A 15255-nucleotide genomic window follows, 5' to 3' on the forward strand; every position below is an offset into this window, starting at 1 on the left:
GATCTGCGTGTGCGACACGGGGACCGTCCTGTGCGACGAGATCATCTGCGAGGAGCTGCGGGACTGTCCCAGCCCCGAGATCCCCTTCGGAGAGTGTTGTCCCGTCTGCCCCGCCGACCGCCCCCCCGGTCCGGGTTCATTTATTACCTTTCTCAATAAATTGCCCGGGCCCCATGGATGGGGGGGGAACATCCATGGGGACACCCCCTCCCCGCGGGGAAAAGGCAACTTGACCCCCACCCCGGGGTAAAAAAATCATCCCAAGGGGGAAAAAAAATCATTTTAAAATCATCCCAGGGCGGAAAAAAAATCGGGTTTAAATCATAAAAAAATCTCTTTTTAAACCCCAAATGGCTTCAAAGCCAAAGTTTGGGGGTTTTTTTTAATAGGTTTGGGGGGCTGAGGGGGGTCGTGGCCATGACCCCCCCACCTGGGCCACTCAACTGGGGTCTCCATCCCCAAAACTGTGATAATTCGCCTGGAATGATGGAAAAATGATACTGTCCCCCCGCCCAGGAAGGGCTGTGATCCCCAACTCCCCAAAACCTCTGAAGTTGCCTTTTTTTAACCCTTTTCCTGCCCCCCCCAGGGAGGGGGTGAAGGGTTGAGCCCCCCCCCCCAAACTGCTGAACCCCGCTTTGCCCCCCCGCCCTGCTTTGGGGGAGCCCCCGCGCTCCTGTGCCCCCCAGTTTGGCCCCACAGCCCCCCCAGGAGCATCGTGACCCCGTGTGTGTCCCCCGCAGCACGTCCCCCCCCTCTAATTTCTCTTTATTTCTTTGTTTTTTCCAACAGGGCAACCTGGCCCCAAGGTAAGGCTGGTGTGTCCCCGCCCCCAGTCCCAATTTTGTGGGGTTTTCCCCCAAAATCTGGGCAGGGGGGGCTCAAGGCCTTGGGCATCTGCATGGGGCAAGAGGCTCTGGGTTGTCACCTCCTGGGGGGGGTTTGTCACTTCTTGGGGGGGTTGTTACCTTCAGGGGGTGGGAATAAATTTGGGGGGGGTCTGGGGGTGCCCCCCCCTTGGCTTGGCTCACCCCGTGTTTTGTCTCACAGGGACAGAAGGGCGAACCTGGTGACATTAAAGATGTAAGTGCCACAGGTGGGGGGGAAACACCCCAAAAATGGAGGGGGGTGTTCTGGGGGGGGGGTCTCTCTACAACCCGTCTCACCCCACCCTTGTGTCCCCCCCCCCGCAGGTCGTAGGACCCCGAGGGCCGCCGGGACCGCAGGTGGGAGCGCGTTTCTCCGGGCAAATTGTTGGAATATTTGCGTGGGGGGGTGGGATATGGGGGGCGCGGGGGAGAGCTGACCCCCCCCTTCCCTCCAGGGACCGGCAGGCGAGCAGGGACAACGAGGGGACCGCGGCGAGAAGGGGGAGAAGGTGAGAGTGTCACCCCCCCGGTGGAAAAGTCCCCCCCCGGCACCAGTTGCAGAGAACTGACGCACTCGCCGCATGGGTGACACCCCCTTTTTCTTTCCCCCCCCCCGCCATAGGGTGCTCCTGGCCCCCGCGGAAGGGATGGAGAACCTGGCACCCCTGGAAATCCCGGCCCCCCTGGCCCCCCCGGACCTCCTGGCCCCCCCGGCCTGGGTGGGGTGAGTATCAGAGGGTTCTTTTTGGGGCGAAACGAGGGGGTTTTGGGGGCGGTTGGCGCACTCAGTCCCCCCCCCTTGCAGAACTTCGCGGCACAGATGGCGGGCGGCTTCGATGAGAAGGCCGGAGGCGCACAGATGGGCGTCATGCAGGGACCCATGGTAAGGGTGCCCCCCCAAAACCCCCCCACCCCAGGGGGACCCCACGTCACCAACAGTGGGGACCGTCCCCATTTTGGGGGTCTCCCCCCTCCTCGTGACACTTGTCTCTCTCCACAGGGCCCCATGGGACCCCGCGGCCCCCCCGGACCCTCCGGTGCTCCTGTAAGTACCATCCCCCCACCCCGCCAGGCTTTGGGGGGGGTGTCTGGGTGTCCACCCCCCCACCTCGCTAATGTTACCGTGTCCCTTCCAGGGTCCCCAAGGATTTCAAGGCAACCCCGGTGAACCTGGCGAGCCCGGCGCTGCTGTGAGTGTCCCCCGCTGTGTCCCCCCCCCGCGGCTTGGGGACACGCCACCCCCAGCCCCCCCTCACCCGCCGCCTCTCTGTCCCCTTTAGGGTCCGATGGGTCCCCGAGGGCCACCAGGACCCCCTGGGAAACCCGGTGACGACGTGAGTTCCCCAGCAAACCCCGGCTGAGAACGGGCGGCTCGTTGCAGCAGTGCCCCCCCCCAGCCACAAACCAAAGGGTGACTTTATTCCCCCCCCAACTCATTTCCCCGCAGGGCGAGACTGGCAAACCCGGCAAATCCGGCGAGCGCGGCCCCCCCGGCCCCCAGGTAAAGCTGGATCCCCCCCCTCCCCGGGATTGTCCCCTCCGTGTCCCTCCTTTGTCCCCAACCAGCTGTCCCTCTGCTCGCTCATAGGGTGCGCGTGGCTTCCCCGGGACACCCGGTCTCCCCGGAGTGAAAGGCCACCGGGTAAGTGTGTGTCCCCCACCATGCGCCACCAGTGTCCCCATCACCTGGTGACACAGAGGGTGACATCTCGCTGTCCCCAGGGCTACCCCGGCTTGGACGGCGCCAAGGGAGAGGCAGGGGCTCCCGGAGCCAAGGTAAGTGGCGGGTGACTGTCCCCACGGTGTCACGGCTGGGGAGTGACTGTCCCCATGACGTCCATCTGTCTCCCCCGCACAGGGCGAATCCGGCTCCCCCGGCGAGAACGGCTCCCCCGGCCCCATGGTGAGTCTGGGCTGGGACAGGGGGAAACTGAGGCACGGGGCGGGGCGCTGCCCACCGCCCCAGCCCCGGCCGGGCAGCACAGACCTGACCTGTCACCGTGTCCCCCCCAGGGTCCCCGCGGGCTGCCCGGAGAGCGAGGACGTCCCGGCCCCTCCGGCGCTGCGGTGAGTGTGACGCCGCCGGGGTCTGTGGTGGCACCCCCGTGACACCCCCGCGGCACCATGGCGGCAGGGGAGGGGGTCCCTTGTCCCCCCCAGTGCTCCCTGTGACTCCCGCCACTGTGTGTCCCCAGGGTGCTCGTGGCAACGATGGCCTCCCCGGCCCGGCTGGACCCCCCGTAAGTAAAGAGCCACTTGTCCCCTTCCTGGGCCGCTGGACCCCGTGTCACCCTGTGGGGGACAGTGGGGACCCCCCCAAACCCTGGGGAGACTCTCACGCTCTTCTCGCCTCACCAGGGACCCGTTGGCCCGGCCGGAGCCCCCGGCTTCCCCGGTGCCCCCGGCTCAAAGGTAAAGGGGACAGGGCTGCTCCCAGCAGGGGAAACTGAGGCATGGCTCTGGCTGCCCCCCCCACCCTGTTTTTCCTCCCCCCAGGGTGAAGCGGGTCCCACCGGCGCTCGCGGTCCCGAGGGTGCCCAGGGACCCCGTGGTGAATCCGGCACCCCCGGCTCTCCTGGCCCTGCCGGTGCCCCCGTAAGTGCTGCCACTCACTGTGTCCCCCCCTGCAGTGGTTTGTCCCCACGTGTCCCCTGGCCTGGGAGCCACGGGGATGGGGCCGATCCTGCAAGTGGTGGGAGGTGAAGGGGTCGTCCTCTGCTTGGGGAAACTGAGGCACGGGGGCAGAGCCAGGCTCAGCGGTGTCTGTTTTTAGGGTAACCCAGGGACTGACGGCATCCCCGGCGCAAAGGGATCAGCGGTGAGTACGGCTGGGGAAGGGGACAGGGACGGGGTGTCCTGAGGCCCTCGGGGGGCCGGGGAGGGGTCTGGTCCTCAGCGGGGATGTGGGGACGTGTGGGGACACTGGGGGGTCTTGTGGGACACGGGGATGTGGGAGGATGCTGGGGAATCAGAGGATGCTGGGGGACATGGGGACATGGGGATGTGGAAAGGTGCTGGAGACATGGGGACACTGGGGGACATGGGGACATGGGGATGTGGTGGGATGTGGGGATGCTGGGGGACACTGGGGATGCTGGGGGGCACTGGGGATGCTGGGGAGTGGAGGATGCACGTGGGACACTGGGGGGACACTGGGGGGATGCTGGGGGGACACTGGGGATGCTGGGGAGTGGAGGATGCATGTGGGACACTGGGGGACATGGGGCTGCTGGGGGCCACAGGGACACACATGAGGTATTTGGGGACGGGAGGACACTGGCAGATGTGGGACACAGGGGACACTGCTGAGGGAGGCGGGAGGACACAGGGGACGTCGGGGGACACGGGGCTGTGCCGTGTCCCCTGTGACGGTGGCTGTTCCCACAGGGTGCCCCCGGAATCGCTGGCGCTCCAGGCTTCCCCGGCCCCCGCGGGCCCCCCGGACCCCAAGGTGCCACCGGCCCGCTGGGACCCAAGGGACAGACGGTAAGAGACCCCCGAGAGCCCCCCGAGATGGGGACTGCGGCCCTGGCCCCGCCCACTCACACCTGACCCCGCCCACTCACAACTGGCCCCGCCCACTCACACATGCCACACCCACTCGCACCTGCCACACCCACTCTGCCACATGCTCCGCCCATTCTGCCACAAGCCACGCCCACATCCCCCAAATCTTGGTGGGTCCCCTCCCGGGTCGCTCTTGGGTGACTCCCAGGTCACCTGGTCCCCAAAGGGGCCATTGGGGACGGGGACAGTGACAGGATGGGGATGAGATGGGGTGGGATGGGGACAGAGGTGGGGTTGGGGACAGGGACAGGTTAAAGGACAGGGATGGAGATGAGGATGAGGAAAGAGATGGGGACAAGGATGACAATGGGGACAGGCTTGGGGACAAGGATAAGGCTGAGGGTGGGGTCAGGAATGAGGACAGGAGTGGGGGACAGGAATGGAGATGGAGCCAGGGATGGGGACAGGGATACAGGGATGGGGACAGGGATGGAGATAGGGACAGGCATGGGGACAGGGATGGAGATGGGGACAGGGATACAGGGATGGGGACAGGGATGGAGATAGGGACAGGGATGGGGACAGGGATACAGGGATGGGGACAGGGATGGAGACGGGGATAGGAATGGGCATAGGGACAGGGATGAGGACAGGGAGGTAGACGTGAGTGAAGGTGAAGACAAGGCTGGGCTGGTGACAGGGTTGGGGACAGGGGTGGGGACAGTCATGGCCACAGGGCTGGGGCCACAGCCTGGAGAGGTGCCTGGGGACAGGGCCAGCGTGGGGACACCGCGGCCATGTCACCCCCGTCCCCTCTATCCGCAGGGAGAACCCGGCATCGCCGGCTTCAAGGGCGAACAGGGACCGAAGGGCGAGACGGTGAGTCTGGGGGGGCACATCTCCCCCCAGCCGGGGGTCCCCGCGGCCCCTCGCTCCCGACTCGTCGGCGTCTAACGAACCTCTTCCCCTAACGAGGCCCCTCGAGGGGCAGCGTCCCCCCTGGCGGGGGAACAATAGCCGCTGTGTTTGTGTCCCCCCCCGCAGGGACATTCCCCCCTCGCTTCATTAACCAGCCTCAATGCAGCGGGCTGGACCCCCGCCGCGGCGGCCCCCCCAGCCCCAGCGCCGGCGCCACACGTGGGGTCCCGTCCGGCGCCCCTGAGGGCTGGGGGTTATTGGGGGGGTGGGAGGGGCACAGGCAGGCCCCCCCCCCGTCTTGGTGACCCCCTTTTCCTCCGCAGGGACCCGCAGGACCCCAAGGTGCCCCCGGACCCGCTGGCGAGGAAGGCAAGAGAGGAGCCCGCGGTGAACCGGGTGCTGCTGGCCCCGTGGGACCACCCGGAGAGAGGGTGTGTGACCCCCCCGCATCCCCCCAGTGAGGTGCTGCACCCCAAAAACCTTCCCCCCTCCTCCAATTCACTCCTTCTCCTCTTCCTCCATAGGGCGCCCCTGGCAACCGCGGCTTCCCCGGCCAGGACGGGCTGGCTGGACCCAAGGTGGGACAGCGGGGTGATGGGTGGGGGGTCCGGGGGGGTGAGCACCCCCCTGAACCCCCAAACTCACCCCTTGTCCCCCCTCCCACCCCACGCAGGGTGCTCCGGGCGAGCGCGGCCCCGCCGGGCTGGCGGGTCCCAAAGGAGCCACCGGTGACCCCGGGCGCCCCGGAGAGCCGGGCCTGCCCGGAGCCAGGGTGAGACTTTTGTGGGGGGCCCGGGGGTCCCCAAAGCGCCGGGGGGTCGGACAGGGTGGGGCACGTGGTGGGACCTGCTGGGGTCAGCGAGGAGGCACTTTGGCGTCTGTTACGGTGCTTTTGGCGCCGATACGGTGCTTTTGGGGTTGATAATATGCTTTTGGGGTTGGTTACAGTGATTTTGGGGTTGGTTAAGGTGCTTTTGGGGTCAATAAGGTGCTTTTGGGGATGGCTAAAGCACTTTTGGGGTCAATAAGGTGCTTTTGGGGTCAATAAGGTGCTTTTGGGGTCGGTTAAAGTACTTTTGGGGTTGGCCAAGATGCTCTTTGGCATTAAGATGCTCTTTGGGCTTGGTTCAGTCGCTCTTTGGTGCTAATTAAGATATTCTTTGGGATTAGTTAAGATGCAATTTGGTGTTAGCAAAGATGCCTCTTGGTGCTAATTAAGATGCTCTTTGGGGTTAGTTAAGATGCATTTGGGGCTAGTTAAGATATTCTTTGCTAATTAAGATGCATTTGGGGTCAGCAAAAATGCCGTTAAGATGCTCTTTGGGGTGAGTAAAGCCAAATTTGGGGTCAGCCACCACGCTCCTGGGGTTCAGCAGCCCCCTGTGCCCCCTGGGTGAGCCCTGGACGGGGTGCTCAGTGTCCCCCCGCATTGGGGACCATCTCCCACATCCCCCCAATTCCTTCCCTCCCCGCAGGGTCTCACCGGCCGCCCCGGTGACGCGGGTCCCCAAGGCAAAGTCGGCCCAACCGTAAGTGACAATTTGCAGGGGGTCAGTTTTGGGGGGACACAGCATTGGGGACACACACGGGGTCCCCGCTGACACCCCCCTTCCCTCAGGGTGCTCCCGGCGAGGACGGGCGCCCCGGCCCCCCCGGCCCGCAGGGTGCTCGCGGCCAGCCCGGTGTGATGGGTTTCCCTGGTCCCAAAGGCGCTAACGTGAGTATTTGACTGATTTTGACCCAAAATGGGGCTGGGGTGCGGAGGCCGTCACCATCACCTCTCTGCTCTCTCTAGGGCGAGCCTGGAAAAGCCGGAGAGAAAGGGCTCCCCGGCGCCCCAGGGCTGCGGGTGAGTTGTTTTCCCTCCCTCGCTGCCCCCCAAAAACACAGTTTCTGCAGCCCGCGGGTGGGGAAATTGAGGCACAGGGGCCAGCTCAGCAGCAGGGGGTTTTCTCCTCCGTAGGGTCTCCCCGGCAAGGATGGTGAGACAGGAGCTGCCGGCCCCCCAGGACCTGCCGTGAGTGTCGCAGCTGCGTTCACCCGGGGCCAAAACCCCCAAAATGGGGGGTCAGGGGTTGTAGCCCCCCCCAGATCTGGGCAAAGGGCCACGCTGGGTCTGCTGGGGACGGAGCCTCGGTGTTCCCTGGCCCTCGTGGTGTTGGGGATTTCGGGGTCCCCCTGTGATTCCTGGGGTGGGTGAAGCCTGAACCCCAGGAGGTTTTGGGGTCCTGAACCCCAGGTTTTGGGGTCCCTCACCACCATCCTCCCCACAGGGTCCTGCAGGCGAGAGGGGAGAACAAGGAGCCCCTGGTCCCTCTGGCTTCCAGGTGAGCACATGGAATGGGGTTTTGGGGTGACACTCACAGGTGACCCCAAGCCCTCATACCTGGGGGTCCTGCTGCTGTCCCTGATGCCACTGCTGTCCCTAACGCCACTTCTGTCCCCTCCCAGGGGCTGCCCGGGCCACCAGGTCCCCCTGGCGAGAGCGGCAAACCCGGAGATCAGGTGAGGCCGCATTTTTCCCTCTCCCCGGTGTCCCTCCAGCTGCAAAGGGGTCAGGACCCCCCGGCAGCCCCCGGGACTGACCCCCGACTCTTTTTCTCCGGCTGCAGGGTGTTCCTGGAGAAGCCGGTGCCCCCGGTCTCGTCGGTCCCAGAGTAAGTGCCACCCGTCCTCCCAGCTTGGGGACAGACACCTCCCCCCATCCCACGGGGGGTTTTGGGGGGCGCGAGGGGGTCACTGGCACCCCCAGTCCCTCTATGGTGGTGCGGAATGGACGACCTGCCCTACACCCCTGGGGACATCCACGCAAAGGCCATTGTCACCCTCACCCTGGCCTGGTGGCCCGTTCCTAACGCTGCGTGTCCCCCCCGGCACAGGGCGAACGCGGATTCCCCGGTGAACGCGGCTCCCCCGGCGCACAAGGGCTGCAAGGTCCCCGCGGGCTCCCCGGCACGCCGGGCACCGACGGACCCAAGGTGGGTGACAAGGAGGGGACAGAGCTCGGTGCTGTGACATGGGGGGGGTCTGCGCATGTTGGGGTCAGCACCCCAGTAACTTTTGCTCTGTTTTAGGGTGCAACCGGCCCGGCAGGCCCCACCGGCGCCCAGGGCCCCCCAGGGCTGCAGGGGATGCCGGGCGAGAGAGGAGCCGCCGGCATTGCTGGCCCCAAGGGTGACAGGGTAAGTGGCGGGTGACATGGTGACACAGGCGTCCCGAGTGGCGTCAGGTCTCAGCTCGGCTCACGCCACCTCCGTCTCACCCCCCAGGGAGACGTCGGAGAGAAGGGTCCCGAGGGAGCCCCCGGGAAGGACGGCGCACGCGTAAGTGGGATGGCGACGCGGCAGGAGGGGGCCGACCGGTGAGGGACGCTCCTGGTGGCTTTGTCATCACCTGTCTCTCCTCTGTAGGGTCTCACGGGTCCCATTGGTCCCCCCGGCCCCGCCGGCCCCAACGGCGAGAAGGTGAGAGCCTGGGCGGCCCCTTGGCTGCTCCCCACCCAGAAAAAAATCCATCCCCCCCAAAAAAAACCTCCCCATCCTTTCTTTTCCAGGGTGAATCCGGCCCCCCTGGTCCATCTGGTGCTGCCGGTGCCCGCGGTGCCCCTGTAAGTGCCACCACCCCCCATGGCCCCCCAGGTGCTGTCAGTGCCATCACTGCCCTTGCTCTCCCGTTCCACCCCAATTTAACCCGTGTCCCCCCGCAGGGTGAGCGTGGTGAGCCCGGTGCCCCCGGTCCCGCTGGATTTGCTGGCCCCCCGGTGAGTATTTGGCCTCGTTCCCCCCGGCCGGGTCCAGCAGCGGTTCAACCCGCTCACGGCGGCGCTTCCCCCAACCCAGGGCGCCGATGGGCAACCTGGTGCCAAAGGCGAACAAGGAGAACCCGGGCAGAAGGGTGACGCCGGCGCTCCCGGTCCCCAAGGTCCCTCCGGCGCACCTGGCCCGCAGGTGGGTACACCAGGGACGCCCCAAAACAAGGGGGAGAACCCCACAGGGGTCCCCACCCCTGCGAAATTTAGAGCAGGCACATTGTACCCCCCCACAAACATATTTCTAACCTGTTTTCTTCCTCTTTGCAGGGTCCAACTGGTGTAACTGGTCCCAAAGGAGCCCGGGGTGCTCAGGGCCCCCCTGTGAGTATGGGGGGGATGAATTTGGGGGGTGGGTGCTGGGGGGGCAGCGCCTGAGCCAATTTTTCTCCTCTCCTCCCCAGGGAGCCACTGGATTCCCCGGCGCCGCTGGCCGCGTGGGACCACCCGGCCCTAATGTGAGTTTGGGGGCAACTGGGATCACTGGGGGGTCAGCAGGATCCTGGGGGGATCCAGGAGCCGACCCGGAGGCCTCAGCGGTGCCAGGATGCGGGTGATGAAGGTGGAAAAGCCACTTCTGTTTGCACTAATTGTGTCTTGTCCCACCACAGGGTAACCCGGGCCCCCCCGGCCCCCCCGGCTCTGCTGGCAAAGACGGTCCCAAGGGCGCTCGTGGTGACGCCGGCCCCCCGGGCCGTGCCGGTGACCCTGGTCTCCAAGGCCCTGCTGGTCCCCCCGGCGAGAAAGGCGAACCTGGCGAGGACGGCCCCGCGGTACAATTTTTGGGGAGCCCCCCGTCACTGGGTGCTGCGCCACCACTCTGCCGGGTCTGAACCGCCACTCTGTGTCCCCGCAGGGTCCTGACGGTCCCCCCGGTCCCCAAGGCTTGGCAGGACAGCGCGGCATCGTCGGGCTGCCCGGCCAGCGCGGCGAGAGAGGCTTCCCCGGGCTGCCGGGGCCGTCGGTGAGTTGTCGCCCCCCAGGATCAGCCCTGTCACCCGTGGTGGCATCGTCCCCCGCACCGAGGGCCATGGGAGTGGCCGAGTGCAGCTTTGCCAAGCTCAGCACCCCACATTTGGGTGCTTTGGAGCCCGGGCGGCAGCACAGAGGCTGCAGAAGCCCTGGGGGGATGCAATGAGTCGGTCACGGAGGCACCAGCAGCCGTGGGTGCAGCTTGAGCCCCCCAGGGACCCCAATCTGGGGGTTTGCAAAGCCACCAGGAGTCACTGGTGACATCGGGGCAGGGCAGAGGGTTCTGGCAGCCCTAAAAACGAGGCACTTGCTGGGGGACAGGCGGTGCTGGGATCTCTCCTGCTCGCCCGTCTTGTCTCACAGCTTTTTCCCGCCCCCCCTTTTCCAGGGCGAACCTGGGAAACAAGGAGCACCTGGCTCTGCAGGCGACCGCGGCCCCCCCGGCCCCGTGGGCCCCCCCGGTTTGACGGGTCCTGCCGGCGAACCCGGGCGCGAGGTAGGATCACCCTGGTGTCACCCCAACAGTGGCACCGGCCACCCGCACTGTGACCCAGCTCCTGGCAATCGCCGGCACCTTTTCACCCAGTTTTTGGCTTTGAAAACTTAATTTCTCCTCTTTTCCTCCCAGGGTAACCCTGGCGCAGACGGGCCCCCCGGCAGAGACGGCGCAGCCGGCGTGAAGGTGAGCTGGTCCTCGCGCTCGCTACGCACGGCCCGGCCAAAGATCCCGCGGTTCTGACTGTCATCCCCTTGTCTCGGCACAGGGCGATCGTGGCGAGACGGGTCCCGTGGGTGCCCCCGGCGCTCCCGGTGCCCCCGGCGCTCCCGGCCCCGTGGGTCCCACCGGCAAACAGGGAGACAGAGGCGAGACGGTGAGTGTGGGCAAGGGAAACGGCTCGTTGGGGTCGAGGGAGACGAGAACCACCCTGAGCGCAGAGAAATGAAGAAATAGCAGCGGCCGCCCAGGAGCAATTAGCTACTCGGAGTAATTGGGAGAGCCAAGCGGGGGCCGTTAGCGGCTCTGAGCATCTTCCTGAGGATTCACGAGCACCGAGAGCCCAGTTCACAGAACCACAGAATCATTTTGGTTGGAAAAGACCTTTAAGATCATCAAGTCCAACGTTAATGATCTCGATATCTACCTGCTAGAAGGGCGATGCCTGATCTCAACAGAAAACGGTGGCTTTTGTCTGGAAATCCTTCAATAACATCCCCCCAAATTTAAGTTCAGCGCTAGCACGCCCACTCGTGTGAAATTTTCGAACCCCTGTGACGCAGAACATTTAAATTGCTTTTAACTTCACGATGCCGAGAACATTTAGAAGTATATTAATTAATACGAACTTCAGCAGAGGTGAAACTGCTACATTTATCCACGTTCAAGCTGGAATTAAATAAATTAGTGAAAGAAAAGAGACTAACAGGGAGTTGGTGCTAACGGCGTAATCCCGATGCAGGGATTAAGCTGGGGTTTATTTTGTGTAGTGCTCTTGTGTTACTGTGAATGAAAAGGCGTCGATGAAAGCGGGTTGAGCCCTGGCCCTTTTCTCTCCGCAGGGCGCACAAGGTCCCATGGGTCCCGCCGGCCCCGCTGGCGCTCGAGGCATGCCGGTGAGTGACACCGCGGTGGCCCGGGGTGACATGGGGCGCCATGGGGGGGGCTGCTGCCACCACCCTGAGCCTGACACATCCCCTTGTCCCTTGCCAGGGTCCTCAAGGGCCTCGTGGTGACAAGGGCGAGACGGGAGAGGCTGGAGAGAGAGGGCTGAAGGGTCACCGCGGCTTCACCGGGCTGCAGGGGCTGCCCGGACCACCCGTAAGTGCTGGGTTTGGGGGACGAAGCCCCCCCGTATCTCACCACGGAGGAAGCCCTGAGCCCTGGGGGGGCTGAGCACCCCTGGGTGCTGCACCCACCCACCCTCGCTTCCTCCTCAGGGTCCTTCTGGAGACCAAGGTGCTGCTGGGCCCGCGGGTCCCTCCGGTCCCAGGGTAAGTCCTGCCCGCGGTGTGCGGGGACAAGAGAGGAACAGGAGACGCCTCTGTCCTCACCTCCCCGCTGCTGGCGGCTCCCCCAGCACCTTCCCCGCCTTCTCGCCAAAGGCTGACCCCCCATTTCGGGGCTCTCTTTAGGGTCCCCCCGGCCCCGTCGGCCCCTCTGGCAAAGACGGTTCCAACGGCATGCCCGGCCCCATCGGCCCCCCCGGCCCCCGCGGGCGGAGCGGCGAACCAGGTCCCGCGGTGAGTAAAAACGCCGGCGATAGAATCACAGAATCATTTTGGGTGGAAAAGCCCCTCGAGATCATCGAGTCCAACCGTCCGCCCAACGTTGTCACTAAAATGTCCCCAAGAACCTTGTCTGTTCAACCCCTCCAGGGATGGTGATTCCACCACTGCCCTGGGCAGCCTGGTCAATACCCGACAGCTCTTTTTGTGAAGAAATCACCCCAAATTTCCACCCTCAGCCTCCCCTGGCACAACTTGAAGCTCACCTGGGAGCAGAGTCCGACCCCCCCTTGCTCCAACCTCCTTTCAAATAATTGTAGAAAGCGAGAAGTTCTCCCCTCAGCCTCCTTTTCTCCAGGATAAACCCCACCCAGTTCCCTCAACCGCTCCTCATAATCTTCCTCCTCATCTTCTTCCTCCCGTAGGGTCCTCCTGGAAACCCAGGTCCCCCCGGTCCTCCCGGCCCCCCCGGCACCGGCATCGACATGTCGGCTTTCGCCGGCCTGGGCCAGCCCGAGAAGGGTCCCGACCCCATCCGGTACATGCGTGCGGACGAGGCGGCCGGCGGGCTGCGGCAGCACGACGTGGAGGTGGACGCCACGCTCAAGGCCCTCAACAACCAGATCGAGAGCATCCGCAGCCCCGAGGGCTCCAAAAAGAACCCGGCCAGGACCTGCCGCGACATCAAGCTTTGCCATCCCGAGTGGAAGAGCGGTGAGAGCCTTCAGCGCTGCCTCCTCCCCCCTGCCCCAAGAGGACCAGGACGTCCACGAGGTTCTTTGCTCCAACCTCCAAAACCCTCACACCAATTGTCCTCCCCACCACAGGAGACTACTGGATCGACCCGAACCAAGGCTGCACTTTGGACGCCATCAAAGTTTTCTGCAACATGGAGACGGGTGAGACCTGCGTCTACCCCAACCCCAGGAGCATCCCCAAGAAGAACTGGTGGACCAGCAAGACCAAAGACAAGAAGCACGTCTGGTTCGCAGAGACCATCAACGGCGGGTTCCACGTAAGTGTCCCCCTGGGCCAGTGCCATGTACCACAAACAGGAAGGGAGATTGAGCAGGGGAAGGTGGTGGGGGTTTGGTTGGAAGGTTGGCGCGTCCTCGCTTGGGTTATTTTGATGGACGTTACATGAGCAACCGGCTGTTCCAGGGGACTAGAACTTTGGGCTTCGATTTTTGCAGCCATCTAGGAACGCAAAGTATGGAAATCCCCTCAAAACGTGCCTGAAAAATCAGGTTGTTGCGACACCCACAGGTTTTAACGCCTCGCCTCTTCCCTCCAGTTTAGCTACGGTGATGAAGACCTGGCTCCCAACACCGCCAACATCCAGATGACCTTCCTGCGGCTGCTCTCCACCGAAGGCTCCCAGAACGTCACTTACCACTGCAAGAACAGCATCGCCTACATGGACGAGGAGACGGGCAACCTGAAGAAAGCCATCCTCATCCAGGGCTCCAACGACGTGGAGATCCGAGCCGAGGGCAACAGCAGGTTCACCTACAGCGTCCTGGAGGACGGCTGCACGGTAAATCCACGGGCGCCTGCGGGAGAAAGGCCGAGACCATGAGTTGGGGCACGACCTGGGAGGTTGCTGTTGGTTTGGAGGGCTCGAGAGCATCTAAAAATGTCCTTTCTCCTCGTTTTCTCCCCAGAAACACACCGGCAAGTGGGGCAAGACAGTCATCGAGTACCGGTCACAGAAGACCTCGCGCCTGCCCATTGTAGATATTGCACCTATGGACATTGGTGGAGCCGAGCAGGAGTTTGGCGTGGATATTGGCCCAGTCTGCTTCTTGTAAAAAGAATCGTTTTATTTGTATGTTTGTTTGACTGTTGTTGTTTGGTTTTGTTTTGGTGTGGTGTTTTGTTTTTTTTTTTTTTTAAGCCCAGCCCAATACCGTAAAACTAAAAACAAACGCCCCAAATCCCACCCCAAGGACCTGAGTACCTTCCAATCGCTCGTCCGACTTCTGCACTGAATGGCTGCAACGACCCCTCGATTCTCGCCCTTCCGTCGGGGACCAGCGCCGGCCGGGCAGGCTGCGAAAGAAAATAACCACCGTCTTATTTATTTATTCATTCTCTTCCCGTAAGACCTATTATTTTTTTTTTTGAGGTCAGGTGGAGGTGGGAATGGAACTGGCAGGTCCGATGGCCCTTCCCTGCCAAAGGGATCTCGCAAATCCGGGTATCACGAATCCCCTCCCACCCCGTCCCTCCCCCATGTATCACCAGCAGGAGTGCTAAACGTATCATACGGAAAAAAAAAAAACACACAACAAAAAATGGTGCTATTCTTGTAAAACAAGTCTGTATTTTTTAACATCAGTTGATATTAAAAAAAAAAAAAAAAAAGAAAAAAATACTTTTGGTGGAAAGTGCGAGTCGCTCTGGCTGTTTGTGTCGCTCACCGGAGGGGGCGGCTGCGCCTTTCTCCCCACGGCAAAGGGAGGTTTGGCATCAAATCTCCAACTTTTCTGCGTTGAGGCTACATCACACTACGGGAAAAAAAATAAAACAACAATAAATCCCCCCAAAAGGCAAAAAAAAGGGAGAGGAAAACCTTTTTAAATGAAAAAAATCTTGAAACACCAGGAGCCGTCACAATAGAACTGGGGTGAGTTGAGGCAAGTGCTGGGGGCCTCAGTTAAAGAAAACCAGTAAAACCAGTGGGGAGGGGGACGCTGAGACCAGTCCTTACGCAAATCAGCACGGCCAAGGCCAGGGGGTGCCCTCTAACCCTTCTCCTTGCAGAATTTATCTGATTTTGTACACGTAAAAATACAATTTCAGGATATATTTTGCAGCCACCACACACACCCCCCGACGTCTCGTAAAGCAGCTGCGCCTTTATGGTTTCATAAAAAGTTACATCATGTAAATTCTTCTCTCCAATGGGCTTGCTAATTAGAGGAAAAGCCTCAGTAGTTTAATTTTTTTTTTACT

The 15255-nt window shown here is 62.8% G+C and overlaps 1 protein-coding gene across 1 annotated transcript; it reads left to right on the forward strand.

Moving 5' to 3' along the window:
* The first annotated feature begins 1523 nt into the window (after positions 1-1523).
* COL2A1 (collagen type II alpha 1 chain) lies at positions 1524-14591 on the forward strand. The gene is made up of 48 exons (XM_065654348.1): positions 1524-1593; positions 1675-1752; positions 1870-1914; positions 2006-2059; positions 2150-2203; positions 2317-2370; positions 2458-2511; positions 2592-2645; positions 2728-2772; positions 2883-2936; positions 3065-3109; positions 3228-3281; positions 3366-3464; positions 3643-3687; positions 4257-4355; positions 5202-5255; positions 5618-5725; positions 5819-5872; positions 5968-6066; positions 6770-6823; positions 6913-7011; positions 7090-7143; positions 7258-7311; positions 7568-7621; positions 7746-7799; positions 7907-7951; positions 8174-8272; positions 8369-8476; positions 8564-8617; positions 8705-8758; positions 8848-8901; positions 9001-9054; positions 9134-9241; positions 9373-9426; positions 9507-9560; positions 9714-9875; positions 9959-10066; positions 10463-10570; positions 10703-10756; positions 10839-10946; positions 11632-11685; positions 11783-11890; positions 12010-12063; positions 12205-12312; positions 12723-13011; positions 13125-13312; positions 13592-13834; positions 13962-14591. Exons 2-48 carry the CDS (start codon positions 1690-1692, stop codon positions 14106-14108), a joined length of 3918 nt encoding a protein of 1305 aa, XP_065510420.1. The 5' UTR covers positions 1524-1593; positions 1675-1689; the 3' UTR covers positions 14109-14591.
* The last annotated feature ends 664 nt before the right edge of the window (positions 14592-15255 follow it).

The sequence above is a fragment of the Caloenas nicobarica genome, chromosome 33, assembly GCF_036013445.1.
Source record: "Caloenas nicobarica isolate bCalNic1 chromosome 33, bCalNic1.hap1, whole genome shotgun sequence".
NCBI lineage: Eukaryota > Metazoa > Chordata > Aves > Columbiformes > Columbidae > Caloenas > Caloenas nicobarica.

Excerpts from the sequence above, each read along its gene's own strand:
- COL2A1 (XM_065654348.1), top strand. The coding sequence starts at position 1,690 with ATGGCGGGCGGCTTCGATGAGAAGGCCGGAGGCGCACAGATGGGCGTC. Across the intron at positions 1,753-1,869 it reads GCGTCATGCAGGGACCCATG|GGCCCCATGGGACCCCGCGG; the intron begins GTAAGGGTGCCC and ends CTCTCTCCACAG. Across the intron at positions 2,646-2,727 it reads CAGGGGCTCCCGGAGCCAAG|GGCGAATCCGGCTCCCCCGG; the intron begins GTAAGTGGCGGG and ends TCCCCCGCACAG.